This window comes from Suricata suricatta, chromosome 1 (genome assembly GCF_006229205.1).
Source record: "Suricata suricatta isolate VVHF042 chromosome 1, meerkat_22Aug2017_6uvM2_HiC, whole genome shotgun sequence".
NCBI classification, from domain to species: domain Eukaryota; kingdom Metazoa; phylum Chordata; class Mammalia; order Carnivora; family Herpestidae; genus Suricata; species Suricata suricatta.
In genome coordinates, this window is record NC_043700.1 from 193,025,346 (window position 1) to 193,050,695 (window position 25,350).

Sequence of the window (25,350 nt, forward strand, 5' to 3'; positions counted from 1 at the left end):
TGCCCACAGTCTCCTATTATTATTATTATAGGTTTGTCTGTTTCTCCTTTTCGTTTGTCAATTTCTGCATTTTTGAAGCTGTATTATTAGATATTGAACATTTACCTGTTTCTTCTAATATAAGTACAACCAAACTAACTTCCTTTTGGCTGGAGTTTGCATGTTCTTTTCCCCATGTTGTTACTGTACTAGCGGTTTTTCTGTGCCCTTATATTTAAAGTGGGTCCTCTTTAAGTGGCATCTAGGTGGGTTTTGTCTAGTTTGACTCTTATTTTCTTCTTTTTCATGTTTGTTTATTTTGAGAGAGAGCACACGTGTGCACACCAGCAGGGGAGGGACAGAGAGAGGATTTGAAGCGGGCTCCAGCCTGACAGCAACGAGCCCGACGTGGGGCTTGAACTCACCAACCACAAGATCATGACCTGAGCTGAAGTCAGACGCTCAACCTACTGAGCCGCCAGGCTCCCCTGGATTCTTTTAATCAGAGTCTCCGCCTCTTACTTTTAACACAACTGCTTCTGTTTTTAACATGCACTGTGGCACTGCTTTTACTTATCCTCCATGTCTTATCTCCGTTTTCTCTCCTTTCTCTCCTTGTCTCTTCGTTTGGGTTAATCCCTTTTGTCTCTGTTAGCTTTTGGTTTTGCAGTCTTTTAATAGTCTCATAATGGTTACATTATAACGTGAAATACTGACTCATCGACATCCAACAAATACCAATACTTTTCCCACTTCCCAGACAACACTATGATCTCAAAACCCTCCAACCTTCTTTACTTATTCACTCCAATTCTACATAAATTTAACCCCTGTAATATAGTAACACTATTGTCATTTACAATCAGTGATATGTCATTGTGAAATATTCTTCAGCTCTAGTAAGATGTCTTATCTTAAGGTCTTCTCTGTCTGATATTCTTTGGTTAGTATCTTCATCATGTATTTTTCCCATTTTTTTACTATCAACCTTTCTGTGTGTTTATATTTATAGTAGATCTTTTATAGACCGTGTTTTATAAATGTAATCCAGTCTGACAATCTTTGCCTTTTAATTGGAGTATTTTATTCATTTATATATAATGTAATTAGTGATATATTTAGCATAAATCATTCCTTTTAGCATTGTTTTCCATTTGTCTCGCTCACTCTGTTTCTTTTTCTCTCCTTTCTTGCTTTTTAGAAATTTTTCTTCTTTCATTTCCTTCTCTTTAACCTTGTTAGTTATATATTCTTTGACTATTCTTTTTTCTTATGTTTTTTCAATTTATTTTTGAGAGACAAAGAGAGACAGTATGAGCAGGGGAGGGGGAGAGACAGGGAGGTACAGAATCGGAAGCAGGCTCCAGGCTCTGAGGTAGATGCCAGCACAAAGCCCGATGCAGGGCTCAGACCCATGAACCACAAGATCATGACCTGACCCGAAGTCAGATGCTCAACCTACTGAGCCACCCACGCGTCCCAGAAAGTAATCCATTTTTTCTAACTATTTTTTAAATTTTCTCTTTGTCTTTGGTTTTCAGCCATTTTATATTATGCTTACATTTGGTTTTCTTTCTTTATCTTTTTTGTGGTCTATGGTTTTTCTTTTATCAATGGTTTGATGTCTTTCATCAACTTTGGACACTTCTCAGTCATTGTCTCTTTAAATATTGCTTCTGCTCACTTCCTTCTCTCCTTCTGGGACTGTGGTTATACAGTAACTATATCAGAACTGTCCACCATGTTCCATGTACTTCTTTTGCTCTTTTCTGTATTTTCCATCTTCTTTCTCTACGTGCCTCTGCCTACATATTTTGTCTAATCTTGTCTAATCTTTACTTCTTGTGCTTTCCTCCATCCAGTCATCTTCTCAACAGGTATAACTAATAGGCTATTTAAGCTAGATCCCATTTGAGTAAACTTTTGAGTTCTTAATGTTATGTATTGTATTTTTCAGACCTACAACCTTCCATTTCATTATTTTTTACAGTTTTCAGTTCTTTACTCAAATTTTCAATTTGTTGTCTAATATCATAACCATATTTATTAATCACAACTAATATAATGTCAGTAACTGAAAATCACAATATCTGTGTTTCCCATGGATCTGTTTCTTTTGTTTCTCTCTTGGTCTTTGGTCATTTTATCTTGTTTCATGGAATATCAGGCAATTTTCTGTTGAATAGTAAGAATTCAAGGTCCCTTGTAGCTATGAATAGTGTTATCTTCCTCAGAAGATGAGGGGCCCCTGGGTGGCTCAGTCAGGTAAGACTCTGACTTTGGCTCAAGTCATGATCTCGTGCTTCATGGGTTTGAGCCCCACATCGGGCTCTGTGCTGACAGCTAGCTCAGAGCCTGGAGCCTGTCTTCAGATTCTGTATCTCCCTCTCTCTCTGACCCTCCCCTGCTTATGCTCTCTCTCTCTCTCAAAAATAAATAAAACATTTAAAAAACACTTTGCTTTTGCTTTTGGCAGATGGTTAGATAGGGGAAGACTACCTTCATCCGACAAAGGTTGTCCACTGGGAAGGTGGGCCTCAGTTTTTGTGAAATAAATTTCTGGATCATCTTTTCCTCTGGACTAGCCAGGATCCTCTTTCTTGATAAGCCCTGAACTGCAACTTTTTCTCTGGTTCCATAGACTTCTGAAAGCTGTCCTCAGCTTTTCAACTATCATCTGAAAATCAGCAAATTCCTCAAGGGGGAGTGTGCTCTCAAACATCAGGCCTACACTTCTGCGCTTCCCGTTCTCTGCGGTCACGGCCTTTCAGCCTCTTACTGCCTTGGGGCTTTTCCTTCCTGCTCTCTCTTGCCTTCGGTTAGATGCTTTTTAATATTTTCTCCAATGTTTATAGTTCTTCTACACGGGATGGTTGATATACAACATGCTTACAACTTTCTCTGTAAGTGGGGAACTCTCCAGATTATTTAAAAGTTATATATTAAAATTTTTCTCTTATTCCTTTTGCTCTTAAGAGTTTCCCAGAGTGTTTCCCAGAGTGCCTGGGTGGTTCAGTTGGTTAAGTGTCCAACTTCGGCTCAGGTTGCGATCTTGTGGTCCGTGGGTTCGAGCCCTGCATCAGGCTCTGTGCTGACAGCTCAGAGCCTAGAGCCTACTTCAGATTCTGTGTCTCCCCCCCTTCTCTCTGCCCCTCCCCTGCTCACTCTCTGTCTCTCTCTCTCAAAATAAAGATGTAAAAAAAATTTTTTTTAAAGAATCATACCTGTTCTTCATTCATTCACTCAGTAAATCCTTATTGAATGTTTACTATATTCTAGTCATGGTTTTAGGGGCTAGGGTTCTTCTTTTGATGACTTACAAATCAATATTTATATCTTCTTTCTGTTAAAGCATGTAATTAACATGTCCTTATGTCCCTTTAGTCTCTGTTTCCTACTCTGCTGCTGTGTTAATATTATCTAGAGTTTTTGTCCTGTCCAGTTGTAGATAGTTTCTCTTTTATTTGAAATAATTTTTTTAAATAGCCAATAATGAATTTTGCCAAAATATTATATTCCCCTTACTTCTCACAGCAACTCCTTAAGTTTTTTCTTTTATTACTGGAACCTTCTTCCGAGTTTTGTCTGAGGGTCTTTGTATGGCAAGCTCTTCGCACCCTTCAGATGTTCTGTCCAGTTCAGTTTCCTGAAGAAGTGCTTTCTGGAGTTTTCTGCCTGCTCCAGTCTGGACTGATTGCTCTCTCTGCCTGGCGCACATCTGAGAGCCTGGGGCTTCTCCTCGGCGTCATCGGGACCCCTCTACCCCTCTCCTGTGCGGGGCTCCGCTCCCTGCTTCCTTTTCGTGGGCTGCTCCGCTGGCTTGGGAGGCATGTTTTCGTGCGGCGCCCCCTGAAATGGCACATAGAAGGTTCGTTCCAACAGACCTCACATGTCTGAGAATGTCTTGCATTTGATTGATAATTTGACTGGAGATAGAATTCTCTGTTAGAAATGGTTGTCCTTGAATATTTTGAAGTTTTTCCCTTGATTTACTGCGAGTTTTTCTGAGTATTTTCCAAAGACTATCTTTTTGCAATAAGAGGTCTTCGTGCACACTCTGCTAATTAGCTTATTGTTTTAATAACATGAATGATTTTCTGCGAACATGTAAATTACCTAAAGAGATCAAGAGAAAGCTGAAAGCCTGAAAGACCAATAAGCTTCTAGAGGAAACAAGGGAAAGAAAGAACCACCCTTCCACAAGCCCCAGAGAAGCTGCTAGGCCGAGCAGTGCCTTCACTCCTCTGGGGAAGAGGTGTTCCCTGTGCTTGAAGCCGGTCCTGGGTCCCGGAGCATGGCCCAGGCCCACGCCTCCCAGCTGGCGGGGCCATGGCCCACAGAGCGGAGCCTCAGGAGGGCAGGCCGGCTTGCTCGCAGGAAGCGGGCGCGTCTGCTAGAGCAGGAGCGAAGGCACACCTGCCGTCCTCTCCCGTCCCGTCTGCTCTCCCTGCGCCCTCTGGTCATGGTCATTGAGATGAGAGTGGTGTTGTCCCCCCGTCACAGACCCGGGACAGAAGTGACACACTGCAGCTGCCTCCCCTGATTAGTGCCTCACCCGCCTGAGGCTTCACTTCTGTCTCTGCGGTGTTTGCTGGGCTCTTTCCATCTCGGAGACGATCCTCTTTCCCCAAGGAAGCAAAAAGCGATGGAGCCTGAGACCCTGGGCCGTCCGTGCCAGCAGGTCGTGGACTGCGCTAGGGCAGCACTCAGTGCGTCTGGAGTTGGGGGTGCAGAAACTGAAGACTCTCCCCTTGGTGATCCGGAAGCTCTCAGGTTCTTCGTCACAGGCCATCCCCTGTCCTTTGGAGAGCTTCAGCTTGGGGGGCCCCCATAGTTACCATCAGACACCCCTCACTGGACATAGGCCACGTGTCTGGGCCACAGCTCAAAAGAAGCACAACCAGGTATGAACTTAGAAGGGGCCTTGGTGTATCTCGAAATGGCCGTGCTGGAGTTCATTGCTTTCCAGTCTGCTCTCCCTCTGCCCCTGGGCTGCTGGGTGCCGCCCACCTTGGCTGGCCATGCTGTGTGGGGTCTAGGCTGCAGGCCCGTCCCAGCACCTCTGCTGGGGACAGCGCGCCTCTCCAACCTCCTTTTCCTCGTGAGATCTCCATTTATCTGCCCTGCTTCCCTTCCTGTTGTAAGCGTCCTGAGCTCCTGAGCACAAGGCCTTTCCTCCTCAGCCCTCTGCCTGTCTGCGGGGCACTTCTAGGCCTGAATACAGTTGTACCCCTACTTCTCAGCTGCCTAGAGGTGGCCTCTGGCATGGATAGCAAAGTCAAGCATGGGTCCAAAGAAGGGTTGAGGTAGAATTGCCTTTACATCATTTTTATACAAATGACTTTTTTAATCATTCCATTTTTCCATTTCTCACCAACTGAACAGGAATCTAGTTTGGCTTCATTAAATTGAAGAACCTCTGACCTTTGGTGTGCCCTGGTCCCTGAGTGCCCACTGTTACTGTGGCCACGTGTTGCTAGTTGGCCAAGGGTGTGTCTGTGTTACATCTTGATCCTCATCCAGCATCCAAAGTTCTGTTTCCACATAGCTTTGTCTTCCTCTGGCTAGCTAGTCTCCACTCCTACTCACGTTTTCTCTGTCTCTCATGCACACACTTCTGATTCCTATCACTTTGTATTTTTGTGTTTTGTTTTCAAAAAGTGGGTCTCACTGTGTACACATCTTCAGTATTTTCTGGCCCATATGTTGTGGTAGTCTGAATAATGACCCACCAGATCCCTAGAACCTGTGAACGTTACCTTCTATGGAAAAAGGATCTTGGCAGCATGATTAAGTTAATGGTTTTTAGTTGAGAAGATTATTCTGAATTATCGGAGCAGGCTCTAAATGCCATCACAGCACCCGAATAAAAAGGAGGTGGGGGGAGGACACACCGAGAGGCCATGTGACTGCAGGGCCGAGATGGGAGTGATGGGGTCACAAGCCAAGAAACGCCAACAGCCTCCAGAAGCTGGAAGAAGCAAGGAGTAGCATCTCCCGCTAGAGACTCAGTGGAAGCGGGGCCTGCTGACCCCGGGGTTCGGGCCCAGTGATAGGGATTTCAGGCTTCTGATCTCCAGAAATATAAGGGAATAAAATATCTTGTTTTAAGCTACCAAATTTGTAGTAACTTGTTATAGCAGGCACAGGAAACTAATACATAAGCCAACCTCTCAAAAATTCTTTCAAGCTCTAGATATATTAGTTTGTGGACCATCTGCCCTGTCTCTGCTTATTAGCAGCTTCTTCGCAGGTAAATGCCACTGATGAAAACCCCCCAGGATGCACGGTGACATTATGAAGGTGATGCTCTTCCTTGTCATTGTTTCTAAGCACAACCAGTAGAGGCAGAGAGACTTGCCCCTCACAAAGCTCCAGAACCTGGACCTGGTGATAGGAGATGTCGTGTGTGGTTCTCCAGTGGGTAGAACTTACATTATAAACTGGGAAACCAAGGGGCTCCTGGGCGGCTCAGTCAGTTCACTGTCTGACTCTTGGTTTGGGCTCAAGTCATGATCTCACAGTTTGTGGGATCAAGCCCTGTGTCCTGCTCTGTGCTAATAGCGTGGAGTCTGCTTGGGAGTCTCTCTCCCTCTCTCTCTCACTGCCCTTCCCCCACTCACACTCTCTTGCTTTCTCAAAATAAATGAACTTCAAAAAACTAAATTTAAAATAAATTTTTTTTTAAACTGGGAGACCAAAACTAATCAGATGAAAATCTGCATGGCTGTATCAATATGAAGACCAGGAATATTACCAGGCACAGAGAGGGACATTTCATGGAGAAAACGCAGTCCCATATAGAATGTGCCTAAGAAAGCTGCAAATTCATGAAGCAAGCCCGGCGGAACTGAAAGGGAAAACAGACAAACTCACAACTAGAACTGGAGGTTTCAAAGCTACTTTCTCAATACCTGACGAGGACAAGTCTAGGGAGAATCAGGAAGCGTACAGAAGACCTGGACAGCATTGCCCACCACCGACAGCAGAATGGGGTTCTCTGTAAGTGCACAATGAAGCGTGCATCAGGATACAAGTCGTGGCCATAATGCAAGTCTCAGTGAATTTAGAAGAATGAAATCATAGTGAATATGTTCCATAAAATAGTGGAATTAATTAAGAACAGAAAATATATAGGGGGAATGTCCAAATATTTGGAAAATTAAGGATATATTTTTAAATAACACATGGGCCAAAAAAAGGTCACAAGGGATTTTAGAAAATATTTTGGGCTCGGGACTCCTGGCTGACTCAGTTAATGGAGCATTTGACTCTTAATCTTGGGGTTGTGAGCCCAAGCCCCATGTTGAGTGTAGAGATTACTAAAAAAAATTAAAAAAATAAATAAAATATGTTGAAAACACATGTGAGATGCAGCTGAAGTACTCAGAAATGTGTGACACTAAATGCTTATATTAGAAAACAAGAAAAGTTTACAATAAATTATCAAAGCTCTTAAGCTTCCACTTTAAAAGGCTAGAAAAATGAAAGCAACTTAAGTCCTTAGTAAGTAGAAGAAAGATAGTAAGGGCAGAAACCAGTGTAATAGAAAACAGAAAAACAGAGAAAATCAAAGAAACTGAAAGCAGGATTTTTGGAAAGACAAATAAAACTGATAGACCCAGGGTACTTACGTGGCTCAGTTGATTAAGTGTCCAACTTCAGCTCAGTTCACACTCTCACAGTTCGTGAGTTCAAGCCCCACATCAGGCACTGTGCTATCTAGAACCCACTTCAGACCCTCTCTCCCCTTCTCTGTCTGCCCCTCCCCCACTTGTTCTCTTTCTCTCTCTCTTTCTCAAAATAATTTTTTAAATTTGTTTTAAAAAACCTGATAAGTATCTAGTGAGTCTTATTAAAAAATTTTTAAAAAGCCGCAATATCAGGAATGAAAAAGGGCTCATCAACATTAACTCTGCAGACATTAAAAGAATAATAGAGGAATGTAATCAACTTTATCTCCATACATTTGAGAACTGAAATTTCCTGAAAGATACAAATTACCAAAACTGATAAAATATGAAACAATTTCAAAGCTTTTTGTCTATTTAAAAAGTTGAATTTGTAATAAAAATCTTCCCAATGCTATATGACTTCACTAGTAAAATCTACCAAACGTTTAAGAAAGTAATGTCATCCTTTACATATACTTTCAGAAAAGATAAGAGTGAATATTTCTCAAGTCTTTTTTTGAGGCCAGAATTACCTTGATACTAAAAAAAGACATTGCACAGAGAGAAAACTGCTGACCAAAATGCCTCACGATCATAGATGCCAAAACCCTTCACAATATTAGCAAATCAAATCTAGCAATATAGAAAAAGGGCAATTCTCCTTGACCAATTGGGCTTTATCCAAGAAATGCAGTGAGATTAACACTCAGGAATTAATCAATGTAATTAATCATATTAAGAGAATAAAGAAGGGGCGTCTGGGTGGCTCAGTCGGTTAAGCAGCCGACTTTGGCTCAGGTCATGATCTCACTATGGGTTTGAGCCCCGCGTCGGGCTCTGTGCTGACAGCTCAGAGCCTGGAGCTGCTTCAGATTCTGTGTCTCCCCCCCCCCCCCGCTCTCTCTGCCCCTCTCCCACTCACTTTCTGTATCTCTCTCTCAAAATAAAATAAAGACATTAAAAAAGAGAGAGAATAAAGGAGAAAACCCATGTAATTATAGATGCAGAAAGGAGTTTGACAAAATTCAAGAGCTATTCATTAGAAAATGTTTAGCAAGCCAGACATAGAAAGGGGATTTCCTTAACATGATTAAAGGCACATATGAAAAACCTATAGCTAACATTTTAGTTAGTGATGAAAAACTAAGCTCTTATTCCAAAGAATAGGAACAAGGCAAGAATGTCTATGCCCACAACTTCTATCCAACATTGTGCTGGAGGTTCTAGCCAGTGCAATAGAGCAGACGTAGACAAAAAAATAAAGGGGATGCAGCTTGAAAAGAAAGAAGTAAACTATTTACTGGCAGACAGCACCATCATATACTCAGAATATCCTAACTGATCTACAAAAGATGCTATTAGAACCAGTGAAAATATTTAGGAAGGGCATAGGCAACAAAGTTAATGTATAAAAATCAATGGCATTTACCCCCTTTCAAAATACCACCAGCATTTTTCACAGAGCCAGAACAAATAATCCTAAAATTGTTCTGGAAACACAAATGACCCTGAATAGCAAAAGCAATCCTGAAAACGGAAAACAAAATTGGAGGCATCATGATTCTGGATTTCAAGCTGTATTACAGAGCTGTGGTCATCACGACAACATGATGCTGGCACAAAGGCAGACACAGATCAATGGAACAGAATAGAAAACCCAGATTTGGACCCACAACTACATGGTCAACTCATCTCTGCCAAAGCAGGAAAGAATAGCCAATGGACAAAAGACAGTCTCTTCAACAAATGGTGTCAGGAAAACTGGACGGCAGCATGCAAAGAATGAAAGTGGCTCACTCTCTTACACTATATACAAAGATAGCTTCAAGGTGGGCGAAAGACCCCAATGTGAGCCAGGAAACCGTCACGGTCCTGGAGGAGAGCACGGGCAGCAACCTCTCTGACCTCAGCTGCAGCAACTTCTTACTAGACAGGTCACCAAAAGCAAGGGAAACAAAAGCAAACATGAACTATTGGGACTTCAAGATAAGAATCTTCTGCACAGTGAAGGAAACAATCAGCAAAACTAAAAGGCACTGACAGAATGGGAGATGGTATTTACAAATGACATATCTGATGAAGGGTTAGTCTTCAAAAGTCTATAAAGAACTTATCAAACTTGACACCCAAAACAACAAATGACCCAGTCAATAAATGAGCAGAAGACGTGAATAGACACTTTTCCAAAGAAGACTGCCAGATGGCTAACAGACACATGAAAAGATGCTGAACATCACTCATCATCAGGGAAATACAAATCAAAACCAAGGTGAAATACCACCTCACACCTATCAGAATAGCTAAAATTAACAACAGAAGAAACAACAGTTGTTGGTGAGGATGCGAAAAAAGGAGAACCCTCTTGCGCTGTTGGTGGGAATGCAAACTGGGGCAGTCACTCTGGAGAACAGTATGGAGGTTCCCCAAAAAACTAAAAATAGAACTACACTACAATCCAGCAATTGCACTGTTAGGTATTCATCCAAAGGATTAAAAAAATGCAGATTTGAACGGGCACATTCACCCCAGGGTTTATAGCAGCAATATCAACAATAGCCAAACTATGGAGGGAGCCCAAATGTCCACCAACTGATGACTGGATAAAGAAGATATATAGAGATGTATAGATAAATATAGACATAGATATGGATATGTATATAGACATAGATATATACTATGGAATACTACTCAACCATCAAAAATAATGAAATCTTGCTATTTGCAATGACATGGATGGAGCTAGAATGTGTTATGCTAAGCAAGATAAGTCAATCAGAGGAAGACAAAGGCCGTATGATTGCACTCATGTGGAATTTAAGAAATGAAACAGATAAACGTTTGGGGAGGGGAGGGAGAGGAGAGAGGGAAGCAAACCATAAGAAACTCTTACTGATAGACAGACTGAGGGTTGATGCAGAGAGGTGGGTGGGGGGTGGGCTGGATGCATGATGAGTACTAAGGAGGGCAGTTGCTGTGATGAGCACTGGGTGTGTATGTGATGAATCACTGAATTCTACTCCTAAAACCAGTATTTCTCTGTTGGCTAACTAAAATTTAAATTTAAAAAAATCAGTAGCATTTTCATATAATAGCAATAAACAATTGAAAAAATTTTAAGTAAAACAATACAATTACAATAGCATCCAAAAGCATTAAATACGCAGGAATAAATTTAATAAAATATGTGTATGACCTGCACACTGAAAACTACAAGCATTGCTGAGAAGAAATAAAGGAGATCTTGGGGGTCTGGGTGGCTCAGTCAGTTAAGCGTCTGACTTTTGGCTTAGGTCATGATCTCATGCTAGTGGGTTCAAGCCCTGCATCAGTTTCTGTGCTGACAGCTCAGAGCCTGGAGCCTGCTTTGGATTCTGTGTCTCTCCTGCTCAAACTGTCTCTCTCTGTCTCTCAAAAATAAATAAAAAACATTAAAATTTTTTTAAGTAAAAAATAAAATATGTATGGAAATAATGAAAAATATTTCAAAAAGGAAAAACGGATTTTGAAGAATTTTACCTGATTTCAGAACTTGCTATGAAACTACAGTAATCAAAACAGTGTGCTATTAGTATAAGTATAGATCCATAGATCATTAAAACAGGAGAAAATCCAGAAACAGACCCTTACATATATGATTAATTCACCTTTAAAATTTTTTAACATTTATTTATTTTTGAGATAGAGACACAGAGAATGTGAGTGGTAGAGGGTCAGAGAGAGAGGGAGACACAGAATCAGAAGCAGCCTCCAGGCTCTGAGCTGTCAGCACAGAGCCTGACTCGGGGCTCAAACCCACAAACCATGAGATCATGACCTGAGCTGAAGTCGGGCACTTAACCGACTGAGCCCCCCAGGCGCCCCTGATGATTTCACTTTTAACAGAGGTGCTAATTGGTGGGGTAAAGAATAGTTTTCCTAAATGATGCGGGAGCATTTGGATGTCCACTGAGAAAAAATGAGCTTCGATCCATATCTCACACCATACACACAGATTGACTCAAAATGGATCAGAGACCTAAACATCAAAGTTAAAATTATAAACATCCTAGGAAGAACATGTAAGAGAAAATCCTTTCGTCTTTGGGACAGAGATTTCATAGGACCCCAGAAATACCAACCACTTAATTCAAAATTTGATAAATTGGACTGCACAAACTTTAAAATTCCTGCTCTAGAGTAATACCAATAGATGATGAAAACTCAAGCAACAGACTGGGAGAAAACACTCACAATACACATCTCTGACAACAGACGACTGTCCAAATGGGTACAAAACTCTTACAACTCAATGATGGGAAGACGAGCACCTCCCCCCCAAAGATTGAAGCAGACGCTTGTAAAACATGTGTAAAACAGGACGTGTGCCAACGTGCGTACTAGCTTTATTTACAGTAGTCATAACCAGAAACACTATATGTCTACCAACAGATGATCTACAAATTGTATCATATCCTTACAATGGAACACTGTCAGCAATGGAAAGGAAAGAACTAAGGTTACACATAGCAATGTAAGTCTCAAAAATATTATGCTAACTGGCACAAAAATAAACACATCGATCAAAGGAACAAAGTAGAGAGCCCAGAAAAAAACCCACGCTTATGTGTCAATTAATCTATGACAAATCAGGAAAGAATATCCAATGGGAAAAAAGACAATCTCTTCAACAAATGGTGTTGGGAAAACAGATACATGCAAAAGAATGAAACTAGACCATTTTCTCATACTATACACAAAAACTCAAAATGATTAAAGACCTAAATATGAGACCTGAAACCATGAAACTCCTATAAGAAAACACAAGCAATAATCTCTTGGACATTAGCCTTAGCCATCTATTTATGGATGTCTCCTGAGGCAAGGGAAACAAAAGCAAAAATAAACTATTGGGACTGTGTCAAAATGAACATCTTTTGCACAGGAAAGGAAACCATCAACAAAACTAAAAGGCAACCTACTGAATGGGAGAAAATATTTGCAAACGATTTATCTGAAAAGGGGTTACTACCCAAAATCTAAAAGTAACGTATACAACTCAGCACCAAAAAATAACAATAATAATGCAATTTTTTAAATAGGGAGGGGACTAGAATAGACATTTTTCCGAAGAAGACACACAGATGGCCAACAGACACAGAAAAAACGTGCATCATCCCAGTCATCAGAGAATGTACATCAGAGCCGCAGTGAGCTACCATCTCACCTGTCAGAATGGCTAAAATGAAGACAAGAAATAAGGTGTGTCGGAGAGGATGTGGAGAGAAAGGAACCCTCGTGCACTGCTGGTGGGAATGTAAGGTGGTGCAGCCGCTGTGGAAACCAGTGTGGAGACTCCTCAAAAAAGCAGAAATACGACATGATCAGCTACTCCAGTCTTGGCTATTTACCAAAGCAAAAGGAAAAGAAGAATTTGAAAAGACATATGCGCTCCTATGTTTATTGCAGCACTATTTATGATAGCCAAGATACGGAAACAGCCTACGCGCCTATCGATGGGTGACTGGATAATGATGTGGTATATATATAATGGAGTATGAAAGAAGGAGATTTAGTCATTTGTGACAACATGGATGGAGGTCTAGGTGGTGAGTGAGGTAAGTCCGAGAAAGACAAATACCATATGATTTCACTTACATGTGGAATCTAAAAAATAAAACAAATGAATAAACAAAAAACTGGAAACAGACTCATAAATAGAAAACAAACTAGTGGCTGCCAGAGGGGATGTGGGTGAGGGGATGCATGAAATAGATGAAAGGAACTAAGAGGTACTAACTTCCAGTTATAAAGTAAATGAGTCACAGGATGAAAGGTCCAGCACAAGGACCACAGTCGATAAGACCACAACAACGTGTCCAGTGACGGATGGTGACCACGCTCACCGTGGACAACACTGAGTGATGCACAGAGTTATCGAATCACTGTGTTGTGCACCTGAAACTACTATATCATTGTATGTCAACTCTACTTCAATAATAAAACTTTTAAAAATACATTAAGCTAAGTGAAGAAAGCCAGACACAAAAGAGTGTGTGCCGTATGCTTCTATTTATGTAAGATGGGAGGCAAGTGCAGTCTACAGCGGCAGTAACTGGACCTCCACCTCACTGGGCTGCGGAACTGGGGGTGGTGAGTCCACAGACTAAACTGGCCTTATGCCTCCTGGACATTTTATTCCTTGGTGAGAAACTTTGCTTTTGTTTCTTCCATTTTTACAAGTTCATTGTACCTTAGGGGTGGTAGCCCTTCATCTCTGATACACGTTACAGATATTTTCTCCTGGTTTGTATTTGTCTGCTGGCTCTGCTTATGGTGTCTGACGCCATGCAGAAGATGCGGTGTTTTGGTTGTTGGCGGTGGTGCTCTGTCACTCTTCCCTTTCACCGCCTCTGGACTTAAGTCCCTACATTCAGGTTAAAGGAGCTTGCCATGTTTTCTGGGGCCTTTCCCAAACGGCTCTCCAGCTGTCCCAGCACTGTGTTCCACGAGGCCCGTCTTTGCCCCATGGATTTCTGCAGGCCATCCAGTCTGTGCCCGAGCTCTGCATCGTCCCCCGGCGCTGTGTCCCTCTGTGCGCCGGCAGCACGCCGCTGGGAGTAGAGGGCCTGCCGCCCGTGTCAGCGCCTGCGTGGCTGCGTGCCCCCAGCTCTCCGGTTTCCGTGCATTTATTTCCCACATGAACGTCTCTTTCCCACAGGAGCTCATGGCTCGTTCCGTGGAAAAGCTTCTGGTATTTTTATTGAGATCACATTAAGTTCACAGGTCAGTGTGGGGAGAGCTGACCGCTTGATAACATCTCGGTCAAGGACAAATGAGGTCTGCTCTTCCGTTGTATCTTCTTACTGCGACTGTTCGAGTAAATGGAGGCTATCGACTTGCGATGCTGATTTTATTTCCTGCTACTTTATGAATTAGTTTTATCATTAGTTTTATCGGGATTTCCAGAGTACTACCTTGTCATCTGCAACTAGAGATAGTTTTCTTAAAATTTTCCAATTCTTACGTCTCTGATCATTTGGCTAATACTTCCAGAACAATGTTAAATAGTATTGGCAATAGTGAGCACCTTTGCCTTGCTTCTGGCCTTGGTAAGAATGCCTCTGTGTTTCCCCACTAGTAAGACGCCAGCTCTGGCACTGTGGTGTGTGTTTCACAATTTTAAGCAAGTATCCAGCTACTTCTATTTTCTCAAGGGTTTTTATTAGGAGTACGTGTTGAATTTTGTCATAGGATTTTTTCAACAACTGTATAGACAACCATGTGATTTTCTCCTTAGTCCCATTAATGTGGTGGATTCTGTTAACAGATATCCTAACACTGGACCAACTCTGCTTTCCTGGTGTGACATCTGCTTGGCCATGGGTACTAGTTTCTTAGTGTAGCGTTGGGCTCCGTTTGCCAGTATTCTACTTAGGATTATTACCTTAGTCAATATTCATAGGGGATAGGGTCTGTGATTTTCCTTTATTATACTCTCTATCATGTTTTAGTATCATTTACACTAATAAAATATGTTTGTATTCATTTTCTATGTTCTGAAGCCGTTTACGCAGCGTGGGGGCTGCCTGGTCTCTGACGTTCGATAGAATCCTCCCAGCCAGGCCAGCCGGTTTGGTGGGGGAGCGCCTGCGTCATTTTCTCTGTTTCGGCTTTAGATGTTCTTCTGTGGTCTGTCTCCTGTTCGTCTCTGCTGGGCCCAATTTTTACAATTGTGCTCTCTTCAGAAATGTCTGTGCCACCTACACTTTTACATTTGTCTGCATAGAGTTCTGCAGAATAAGAGGTTTTTAACTTCTCGCATGTCTGTACTTTCCATCGTTTCTTACCTTGTGTATCTGTGCTTGTGCTCTTTTGATTAAGCCAGCTAATGGTTTGCCCATCTTGTTTTTCACAGGAACCAGGATTTTTGTTTATTAATCTGATCTCGTGTTTTACTGTTTTCTACTGCATTAATTTCTGTTTCTGTCTTTATTCTAGCTTTGTAGTTTCTGTCCTGTGTGCTCTTTTGATTTGCTTTGTTGTTCTTTTTCTTGTCTGTTGAGTTGAAAACCTCATTCATGGGCAGGTTTGAGCTGCACGGGTGTATTGTTTGCGACAGGATAGGACTGGAGATGTGTTTTCTCTTCCTGATGATTCTCCTCATCACACTTTCTTTTCCCTGGCTTCCTCTGTTCTGAGAATACCTTACATGATAAAGACAGGCGCAGGATATGTGTTCACTGACTCTTCAGGCCATCAGTAAGGCTTCCTGTCAGCGGGAGGCTATCAGGTAAGTGTGAGGGGAGTCAGGAGTTCTCTGTGGGCTTTCAGCTGGGCGGGGGGTCGGCCCGCTAACCCCGGGTTGCTCCAGGGGCCAACTATACTTTTACTCGCCCAGTTACTAACATATATGTTTCAAGTTAGGACATTTCCTCACCGAGTTAAGTGTAATCCCCTGGGCCTGACATAGAGTGTTTTCATCACAAGTTAATGTAATTTCTGTTTGTATTTTTCTTCACCCAAAAGTTGTCTGAAAGGAGTGTTTTTTGTTTTGTTTCTAGGAAGATGGAGTTTGTGTTTTTGACTTCTTTGTTTGTTTTAGTTTGGGTTATAATTTTAGTTTTCTTGCACTGTAATCTGAATGTTATTTTAATATTTTTACTTTGCACAACCTTTTGGTGTTTTCTGTGTGTCCTAACATATGATGGGTTACTGTGAATATGCTGTTTGTGCTCAAGAAGAGAGTATATTCTGTAGGATCAGAGCACGGCTTTGATATATGTCCACAATATCTACTTACTGGCTACACTGCTCGGGTCTTGTCACACGTTGGGAAGAGGCAGGCTCTGAGAGTTTCATGGTGCTTCATCAGACAACCCTCTGACTCTGGCCAGCGCCGGTCACCTGCAGGCGTGGCTGCACGCAGGCAGACGCCCTGCTCTGCAGTGCGTGCCATCCCTCCCTCCCTCCCTCCAGAGCCCTGGCCGCAGTGCCCCGGGCAGGACACAGGGAGAGCCAGTCCAGCCAGGTTTTCAGCAGCATCTTCGCTGAGCAGACTTGGAGCACCTGTGGGATTTCCAAAATAAAGCGGGGGGTGGGGGGGGATGGTGACATAGGAGGTGACACATATTTGTTCTGAGCATGAACACATGTTGGCTTTTTGCTTCTTATCCAAATACAGCTGCTAATAATACCAAATTCAAGGGTGAGAGAAACAAGTAGGCAAAATATCTTAACAGCAGAAAAAGCACAGAGAACGCATTGCCACTTGGGAATCACGTGGTAAAGACTGGTGCACTCCGGGTCGCCAGTGCACGGGGAAGAGCAGGCGTCTCCAAGGGCCTGTCCCCTGACAGAAACATCAGAAACTCAAGCACGTGCCGAGGGACTGACCACAGGCACCTGGGGCAGACAGGTGGGGGGCATTGCTGGAGGGTAAACTCCCTGCCACTGCTTGGAGCACAGGGGACTGGCCGGGCAGAGCAGGGAGCACTGAGGGCTTGGGAGGAGCAGCCGGGGAGACATTCTTCGGGAAATCAGGGCACGCAAGGCCCCCATGCGCACCAGGAAGTTTAGAAACCACACGCATGCCTGGGGCAGCGCGCGGGCTCGGAAGGGACCTGAGCAGACCCCCGGAGCCCAGCCTGGCAGAGACAGGGCCGGGTTCCGTCCCCACTGCTCTCTGCATGTCTGTTTCTCTCCTCCTGAATCGAAGTGGCCACTCTGTCAGGGCCACTTGGTGCACATGAGGCACATGGCCGGGCTCCGGAGGCACAGCGAGGAGGAGGAGGAGGAGGAGGAGGAGGAGTGGCCAGCTCCCCCAGCCCCCGGGCCACTCCCGAGGCTCACACGCCAGGCAGAGGGGGAGCTGACCCCGTGCGAGAGCTGCAGCCTGGGGATGCCTTGCGCCCGGCCCCTGCGCCCACAGGAGGCCAGGCGGAGGTCCCCGGCCCCGGGGAGCAGGCTTTCCTCAAGCGGGACGGTACCCCTTCGGGGAAGCCGCTCCCTGGTGTCGGCGCGAGGCCCCGGGGAGGGGGCCACCGGCACCTGCTGCAGAAGCCGTGCTGAGGCAGCCGTGCAGGTGCGGAGCGTCTGCCCCGCTGGTAGACGGTAGACGGGCTGGAAATGGTCAGGAGCCTCCAGAGAAGGAGCTGCGGCAGCGGGCGGCTCTCGGCCTCGCCCGCGCCCGCCCCTGCAGGTGCCCGACCGTGTGCCGTGTTCCCCGCAGGAAGGACGTTCCCGCTGAACGGGTGACGCGCGCAGACAGAGAGCAGACCAAGAAGGTGGTGTACTCGGTGGTCTACGGAGCAGGTAGGCTGCGGGCCAGGCGAGGTGGCTCTTGTCGCGTACCCGTGTTGAAGCGTGGCTGTGCCCCAGAGGGGCCACTCTTGGCCCCTGCAGCTCATTTTTCTGAGTTCCTGAGTGTCATTTACAAACACTGATGACATTTCCTGATGCACCACGTGCCAGTCAGACCACTGGCAGCCCTTGTCCCCCTCGGCGTCACGCCACTGGAGAGGACGGAGGCGCAGGAGAGTGACAGAAGGTGCCCGGCTGGGAGGGATGCTGCAGGGCCCAAGCCCGGACCACGCGGCCCCAGCCCTGCGTCACACGGCCATGCTCTGAGGTGCTCAAGGAGACTTCGCCCAAACCCTGCCCTTCGCCCCCAGCCCCGCCGCTGCTGGGCCGGCCCCAGGACCCACGGCGAGCAGGCCTCTGCTCCCCGCCCCCCACGACTCCCTGACACGGGCTTATCAAGTTCTGCTCAAGTCTTTTCTCCGTCCACGTCATGCCGACCCAGCGGGGCCTGACGTCCCCTCAGAGAGCAAGGGAGAGGGGCTCCTGCAGACTCAAGGGGAGAAATCATCTCCCTGCCATGGGGACCCTTTGTTCATTCAAGGAACGGCAGCAAAATGGCGCAAGCTTCCAGTGCGAGCACATCGGGCAGACGTGTGGTCAGTCACGTATGAGAGCCATCTCATTCTTGTGCAGTGTGACCATGGCTCCAGGACGTTACTGACTTGCCTGCGATGGGTCTGGGACGCGCCCCACGCAGGCCAGCCCGGGCTCTGCACGCACCTCATCTGCTGGGCCCGCAGGTCCGCAGAACTCACCCTCACACCGCCTCCTTCGCTCCGAGGTCCCCTTCACAGCTGCCCTTGGCCACTGGAGCAGCGATCTTTCCCTGGGTGACACATTCATGGCCACTCAGTGTTTGTGGGGCTCTGGGACAGTGGCCCCCCGAGCTGCACCGGGGAGCCCGTCAGCAGCCCTCAGCTCCTGCCATGTGGGTCCCGCCCTACAGCACGGTGGCTTCATTCTTGAGACCCAGCAGGGTGAACACTGGACACACGTGATCAGGTCACGTGCCCTGTGACCCCCACTGTGCCTGCTTAGCTGGGGCAGGTCCGCCCGCGCTGCAGGGCAGGGGTCACACGAGGGTGTGAAGGGTCAGCAGGCAGGACCATGGAGGCCTGCACCCCTTTCCGAACTCGCGGCCCCCAGCAGGCGCCCCACGGCCAGCTCTCCCAGCCCGGGGAGCCCTGTGACACGGGCTGGGCAGCCCTGCCCACAACCAGGCTCATGACACATAGTGAACAAATCAACGAGCTGGGTCGTCTTCTGACCTTACTCGTGAAGGCATTTCATGTACCCAGTTTTGGGGAAACAGGCTAAGAAACTTTGCTTCAGAGAACTGAAGTCCCTGGGGGACCGGGGGACGACGCCGACCCGCTCCGCACGTCTCCCCCTCGCGGCCTCCCTGCGCTGAGCTCCTGGGAGGCCTAGGTCATGTCCAGGGCGGGGGCGGACGAGGCAGCCTTCCACCAAATGACATGAGGTCTTGGTGCCTCGCCTCTTGCTCCAGAATCACAGGCCGCAGACACGCCGTTAGTTTCGGCTCCACTTTCCTGACAGGCAGCCCAAGCTGGACTCCCGACCCCGTCCCCTCCTGGCTCTGTGAGCTTCCCCAAGGCCCTCCGCCTCTCTGTGCCCCAGGCGCCTCCCAGTCAGCAAGGAGGCGGGCTTGTTGGACGGTGCCTGGCACCAGCCGCCTCCCCCTCAGTGCCTGCCACCGCGCGGGGGACCCGCCGTCCAGTGTGGCCCAGCGCGCGCCAAGGGCCTGGCAGCTCTGTGCGGTGAGGGGGCCGCTGGGAGTGGGCGGGCGTGAGCGTGACCAGCACCCAGCACGGCCTCATGCACATGGCAGGATGCACTCAGAGTCCGTCTTCACTCCGGCACCTTCTGGAATATTCACCTCGTTTTTTGCTGGAGAGGAAAAGAGCTCCATCCACTTTGTAAATAAGTGGTGAGTCATTAGCTGTGATGTTGGTGAAAAGAGTAATTTGGCTGCTTTTAGCCCTGATGGTGACAAGGCTCCCACCCCAAGCCTCCACTCCCGCCGTTCCCGCTGTCACCAGCCAGCTTGACGGAGACCCTGGTGCATCTGCTGGCGTCTGCACGGCTGCGCTGTGCTGTGTGCACAGCCAGCGTCCTGGCGGGCGAGACTATCGGGGCCCGAAATGCAGCACGGGGCCTTCCAACGGGAGGCAATGACGGGTTTTGCACAAAGGTGGCGCTGAGGGTCTGGAAACTGCTGCCCTCTGGGCCGGGGGCACAGGACAGAGGCGCCACCTGAGTCGGCGTGACCGGCGTGAGGACCACGGTGACAGTCGAGGAGGAGCAGGGGTGTTACGTGAGCAGAGAAGGTGCCCAGGAGGGACGCCAGGTCGCTGCAGGCTTGCAGCCGGTAGGTGGGGTGGCCTGGTCCCCACACGGCCCTCAGACCCTGCAGGGGCACTGCCCCTGCCCGAACTGGGGGTGACCACAGAGCAGCTGTCCCCCGGGGACCTGGCCGAAGAGCTGACCCGCGGGCTCCTCTGAGACCTGACCACCGCCGACTAATGGTGCACCCAGTGCGGTTCTGCTGACGGCCCCTCTGAGCCATCGGGCCCTGCTGCCTCCAGGAAGCCCCTCCCGGCTCCTCTGGGCCTGCCTGGAGCTGCCACTGCTCCGAGAGTCCGTTTACCCCTTGATTCTCCGAGGGCTCGGCACTCAGGTTTGCCTCCACTCAGGCACACGTGGTTAGCAGGCCCCCTGGCTGTGCTGCACACCAGGCTCCAACTGGGCCCCGGGGCACTTAGGGGCAGGTGCGGTGCCTGCTCCCGTGGGCCGACCGCTGTCACAGGAGACACACAAGCAGGCCGTGAGGACGGCACTGAGGGTCTGGGGCCTAGTAGGGCCAGGGGCGTCGGAGCAGGCCGCCAGCGCAGAGTTCGGGAGGCTGCGGGTCGGTCGGGTCTGCTCCAGGCAGAGCAGCCGGCACCCCTGGAGGCGCGCCGTGTCTCCCCGCTGCAGACAAGAGCGAGGAGCTTTTGGCAAATATGTGAGGGGGTGAAAGAGCCCTGGGAGACGAGGGAGCAGTCACCCTCCTAAAGCTAGCGATGTAGCTCACACGAGGTCGTTAGCCATCTGTGGCAAAAGTCAAGTTGTGCGTTCCTGTGGGATTTCAGAGATGGGAGTGGCCCGTGCCCGGTCAAGGGGGCCCTTGCTCTAGGGGACAGGCCTGCGTGCGGTCACAGCTCACACAGCAGAAACCTGATCAAGTGAACCGAGGCATGGAGGACGGGTGTGTGAAAGGGGCTGGTCTACATGAAGCGTGGATCACGAGCCCTCACGGAGTCCAGGGCCGTCCTGCCTGCGGGCCTTGGAGGGTGACGGGGCCACTGGGAGGGCACGGGAGCAGGAACCAGAGAACTGCCTGGACCCTCTATCTCCATCCACGGCCCCGCGTCTTCTCCCTGTGCAGGTCCTGCATTATTGGCTCCTCCTGTGTATAGGCTTTCTTCACGTACAGGGGCACTGGCCAACCTCTGTCATATATATGTTATGAGGAAAATATAATAAACAACTACCTAAAGGTACTGAAACATGACCTTTGGGTGGAATGTTAGGGGGAGTTCCCCCTTCGAAGCTCTTCGCCTGAAGACAGGCCTCGGTGTCACGGGTGCTTGGCTTGAACTCCAACAGAAACGCAGTCTTCCTTGCTTGAGGAAACACAGGACAGAGTTTGAAGCAACCAAGGATTCTGGAAAGTGAGAGAAAAAAGAAAAAGAGAGCCAAAGGAGAACACTAAATTCTGGATATGAACTCTGCCTAAACCACTGGCGGCCCCCTAACTATGCATCAGAAGGGGCAAACTTCTGACGGGCCAGCTGAGGCTAAAAGGACTGATCTGAGGTTCCAGCTGCTCCCCACTGCCCAGGCACAAAGTCTGAAATTTGACTTTAGCCAAATTAACTGCCTCTGGAAGGAAGGGAGGGAGGGAGGGAGGAAGGGAGGGAGAAAGGAAGGATGGAAGGAAGGAAAAGAAAATCACTGGAATCCCTGCGTGGCTGAGTCAGTTGAGCATCTGACTCTTGATTTTGGCTCAGGTCACGACCCCAGGGTCATGGGATCGAACCCTGCATCAGTCTCCATGCTGAGCATGCAGCCTGCTTAAGATTCTTTCTCTCTCCCTCTGCCCCTCTCCCCAACTCATGCTTCCTTTCTTTCTCTCTCTCAAATGAAAAAGAAAAAGAAAAAGAAAATCAATACTCCTGAAAAAACATAATAGAATCCAGAGTGTCTAAAACATTATACTCATGATAACCAGGATATAATCCAAAATTAATAAACCTATGAAGAAATAGGATAACTCCATCCACACTCAAAAGGGCATCATGGACGCAAATCCTGAGATGACCCAGATGCTGGAATTAGCAGACAGGGATTTTAAAGCCACTATTATAACTATGCTGAAGGATGTAAAGGAAAACATGCTCATAATGAATGAAACAATAGGAAATCTCAGGAGATAAAAAGACCAAATGGAAATTCTAAAACTGAGAATTTTTCTGAAAACTCCAATATTAGAAATAAATTCACTGACTAGGCTTAACAGCAGATTACACAAGAGAAAGGACTTAGCTGGGAAGACTCAGGGTCCCCCCCAGACCTGCCTGAGGTGTCTAATTGCCACCTACTTCCTTTCTGAAAGCCAGTGGAATTTTCCACTAGATGCCATAGCCGAGGGCCAGTGATTAGAATGCATAGAAAGAATTAGAGATGGATTATTTCAGTATAATATATTTATGAAGCTATCATTTGGTGTTAATTAAGCCTTAAAAGGGAAATTGGAATTTTTTCATTTCCATCGACATGGCATCAGGCAAGCTTGGTGAGAGGAAGGCCTAAGGGCTCTGTGAGGTCTCTCTGCTGGGAGGGTCTGGGGAGCCCAGGGCACCGCAGCCTTTCCCACTCTCCCTTGCTGAGCAGTGGAAGCAAACATCTCCCCTTCAAATTTCCAAGATGTGAGCACTTTCTGTCCAGACCACGGAAAGCGTCGGCCTGTGGCTGGGCACACCCTGGCTAAAGAGAGGACTGGATCTGTCAGGCCTCCTCCCCCAGTCCCCAGAGGCTCCATGCCTCCACCCTTGGGCCGTGGTTTCTGGGATGGGTGGTCTTGAAGGCCCCTTGGGGCACCCTCTAGTGTGGTCCCAGAATGGACCCAGTGCTGAAGACAGCAAGCCCGCTCCTGTTGGACCCTCAAGGAGTCCCTCCAACGATGCAGCCCCTCAGAGCTCAGGGCTTTGCCCATGACCCTGATGTCCAGCAGGGCCCCCAACCTATCCTCCTGTGCTCCTCATTCACTGTTTAAATTATCATTCGTGGGGCGCCTGGGTGGCTCAGTCAGTTAAGCATCTGGCTTCGGCTCAGGTCATGATCTCAAGGTTTGTGGGTTCGAGGCCCGTGTCAGGCTCTGGGCTGACAGGCAGCTCAGAGCCTGGAGCTTGCTTCAGATTCTGTGTCTCCCTCTCTCTCTGACCCTCCCCTGCTCGTGCTGTCTCTCTATCAAAAATAAATTAAAAACATTAAAAAATAAAAAATAAATTTAAATTATCAGTCTTTTCTGGAGGAAACTGGGAGAAAATGACTCCATCCTGAAAATCAAGTAGGAGTCAGGCCCTGCCTAGAGCTTTACCTGCCTTGGTTCCGGGGTCCCCTTCACGCCCCCTGCGGTAAAGACTAGTGTTCTTGAGTCAAGGTGAAGAAACAGCGTTGGCTGCAGGTCTGATAACCTCCCCAAGGCCACACAGCGCCTCCCGTGGCGACAGAGCTGGCCTGAGACCCAGGCGTGTGTGGCCCCGGCATCAGCTCCCAGCCAGCTGTGCTGGGCCTCACGGTACCGCCCTGACCAGAGGTCAAGAACACCTGCACCCCGCGGAACCGAACACTGGTCTGGGCCAGAAGTGCTGACCTCAGAATGAAAACGTCGAGGACGAGAGTCCCTAAGCACCATCTTCGCATAATCTGGCAATTTCCCTTCGTCTTTTCCCCTGTGCCCCTCCCCAGTGTCCCCTGGGTGTGGAGTCAGGTCTCCCTCTGGACAGGCCGAGCGCATCTGCTGTGTTCACGGCTCTGCCGGCAGCACCTGCCCGGGTGCTCAGTCGATACTGCCGAGGGAGTAAATGTGTAACAGACACCGGTCTGGGCCGAGCAGCACCCAGCCCCACCCTGACCCCCCAGAAAGAGCTGAGCGGGACCAGCTGGCCCTGGACCCAGAGTCTTCCAGGGGCCCTTCTGCAGGCTCGCCTGTGTGCAGTGGCCGCCACCTTGCATCCTGGGCGCCCTGACCCCGCTGGTGTGAGTCGGGCTCACCTCTGATCCTGAGCGTTTCTGTCTGGCAGGGAAGGAGCGGCTTGCCTCGTGCCTTGGAATCACTGTGCCGGAAGCTGCCCAGTTTTTGGAGAGGTTTTTGCAGAAGTACAAGAAAATCAAGGACTTTGCCCAAATAACTGTTGCCCAGTGTCACCGGACAGGTGAGCCAGTCACCGCTGGAGCCCTCGTGGGCCCCACCCTACCCCTCGCCTGCAGCCCCCGCTGCCCCCGGCCCTGCTCACTTGGGGGTGGCGGGTAGACAGGCACTGGGTGGGCGCCCAGCCCCTGCTGGAAAATGGGGCCCCAAGGCTCTGTGGGACAAGGGTCCAGGGCCAGGATGTGCTTGAGGCAGTCTTGAGTCAGAAAATACAGATGGACGGATAGAGATAAAGTTCTGTACCTGAAAGTGGAGAACACGCCTTCTTGTGGTGTGCCGCATGCGTGTGGTCTGTTTACAACATCTCACAAGCTGGTCACAAATTTAATAGGATGTCAAGTAGAACATGTTGTGTGGCCGCCGTGGAACACAAAGGTAGCTCTTATCTAAATATGTGGCCGTCTGGCCATCTGCCTGCTCAGAAGTGCGTCCCAGCCCGTAATCATTTAGAATGAAGAGAGGAAGCCCTACGGAAATCACAAGCATCTTAGAAATACATGACGTGAAAGTGTCTCATGTGAAAGCCTCTGGGGCACGGCCAGGCGGGCATTCCACTTAGAGGTGAGGGATGCTTTAAAAGCATATTTTCCAAAGAATGAAAGAAATCTGTGAACATAAATGAGTTGTATTCAACCCAAGGCATTTGGAAAAGAGCAGCACCGTGACGTGAAGAGAGAGGAAGGAGAGAGACGAGCACGGGAGTGGAAGTTCAGGCCAGCAGCCGGAAAGCAGGCGGCGGCCGGCGCAGCGGGCACAGCGCTCAGGCCAGCAGCCGGAAAGCAGGCGGCGGCCGGCGCAGCGGGCACAGCGCTCAGGCCAGCAGCCGGAAAGCAGGCGGCGGCCGGCGCAGCGGGCACAGCGCTC

At 47.9% G+C, this 25,350-nt stretch overlaps 1 protein-coding gene across 1 annotated transcript in view; it reads left to right on the forward strand.

Annotated features, from left to right (window-relative positions):
- POLN (DNA polymerase nu) overlaps positions 1-25,350 on the forward strand; it is a 155,966-nt gene that overhangs the window by 118,686 nt on the left and 11,930 nt on the right. The window contains exons 21-22 of the mRNA XM_029952606.1: positions 17,860-17,942; positions 24,359-24,490. Coding sequence (XP_029808466.1) covers positions 17,860-17,942; positions 24,359-24,490 — 215 coding nt within the window. The remainder of the gene's footprint in view (positions 1-17,859; positions 17,943-24,358; positions 24,491-25,350) is intronic.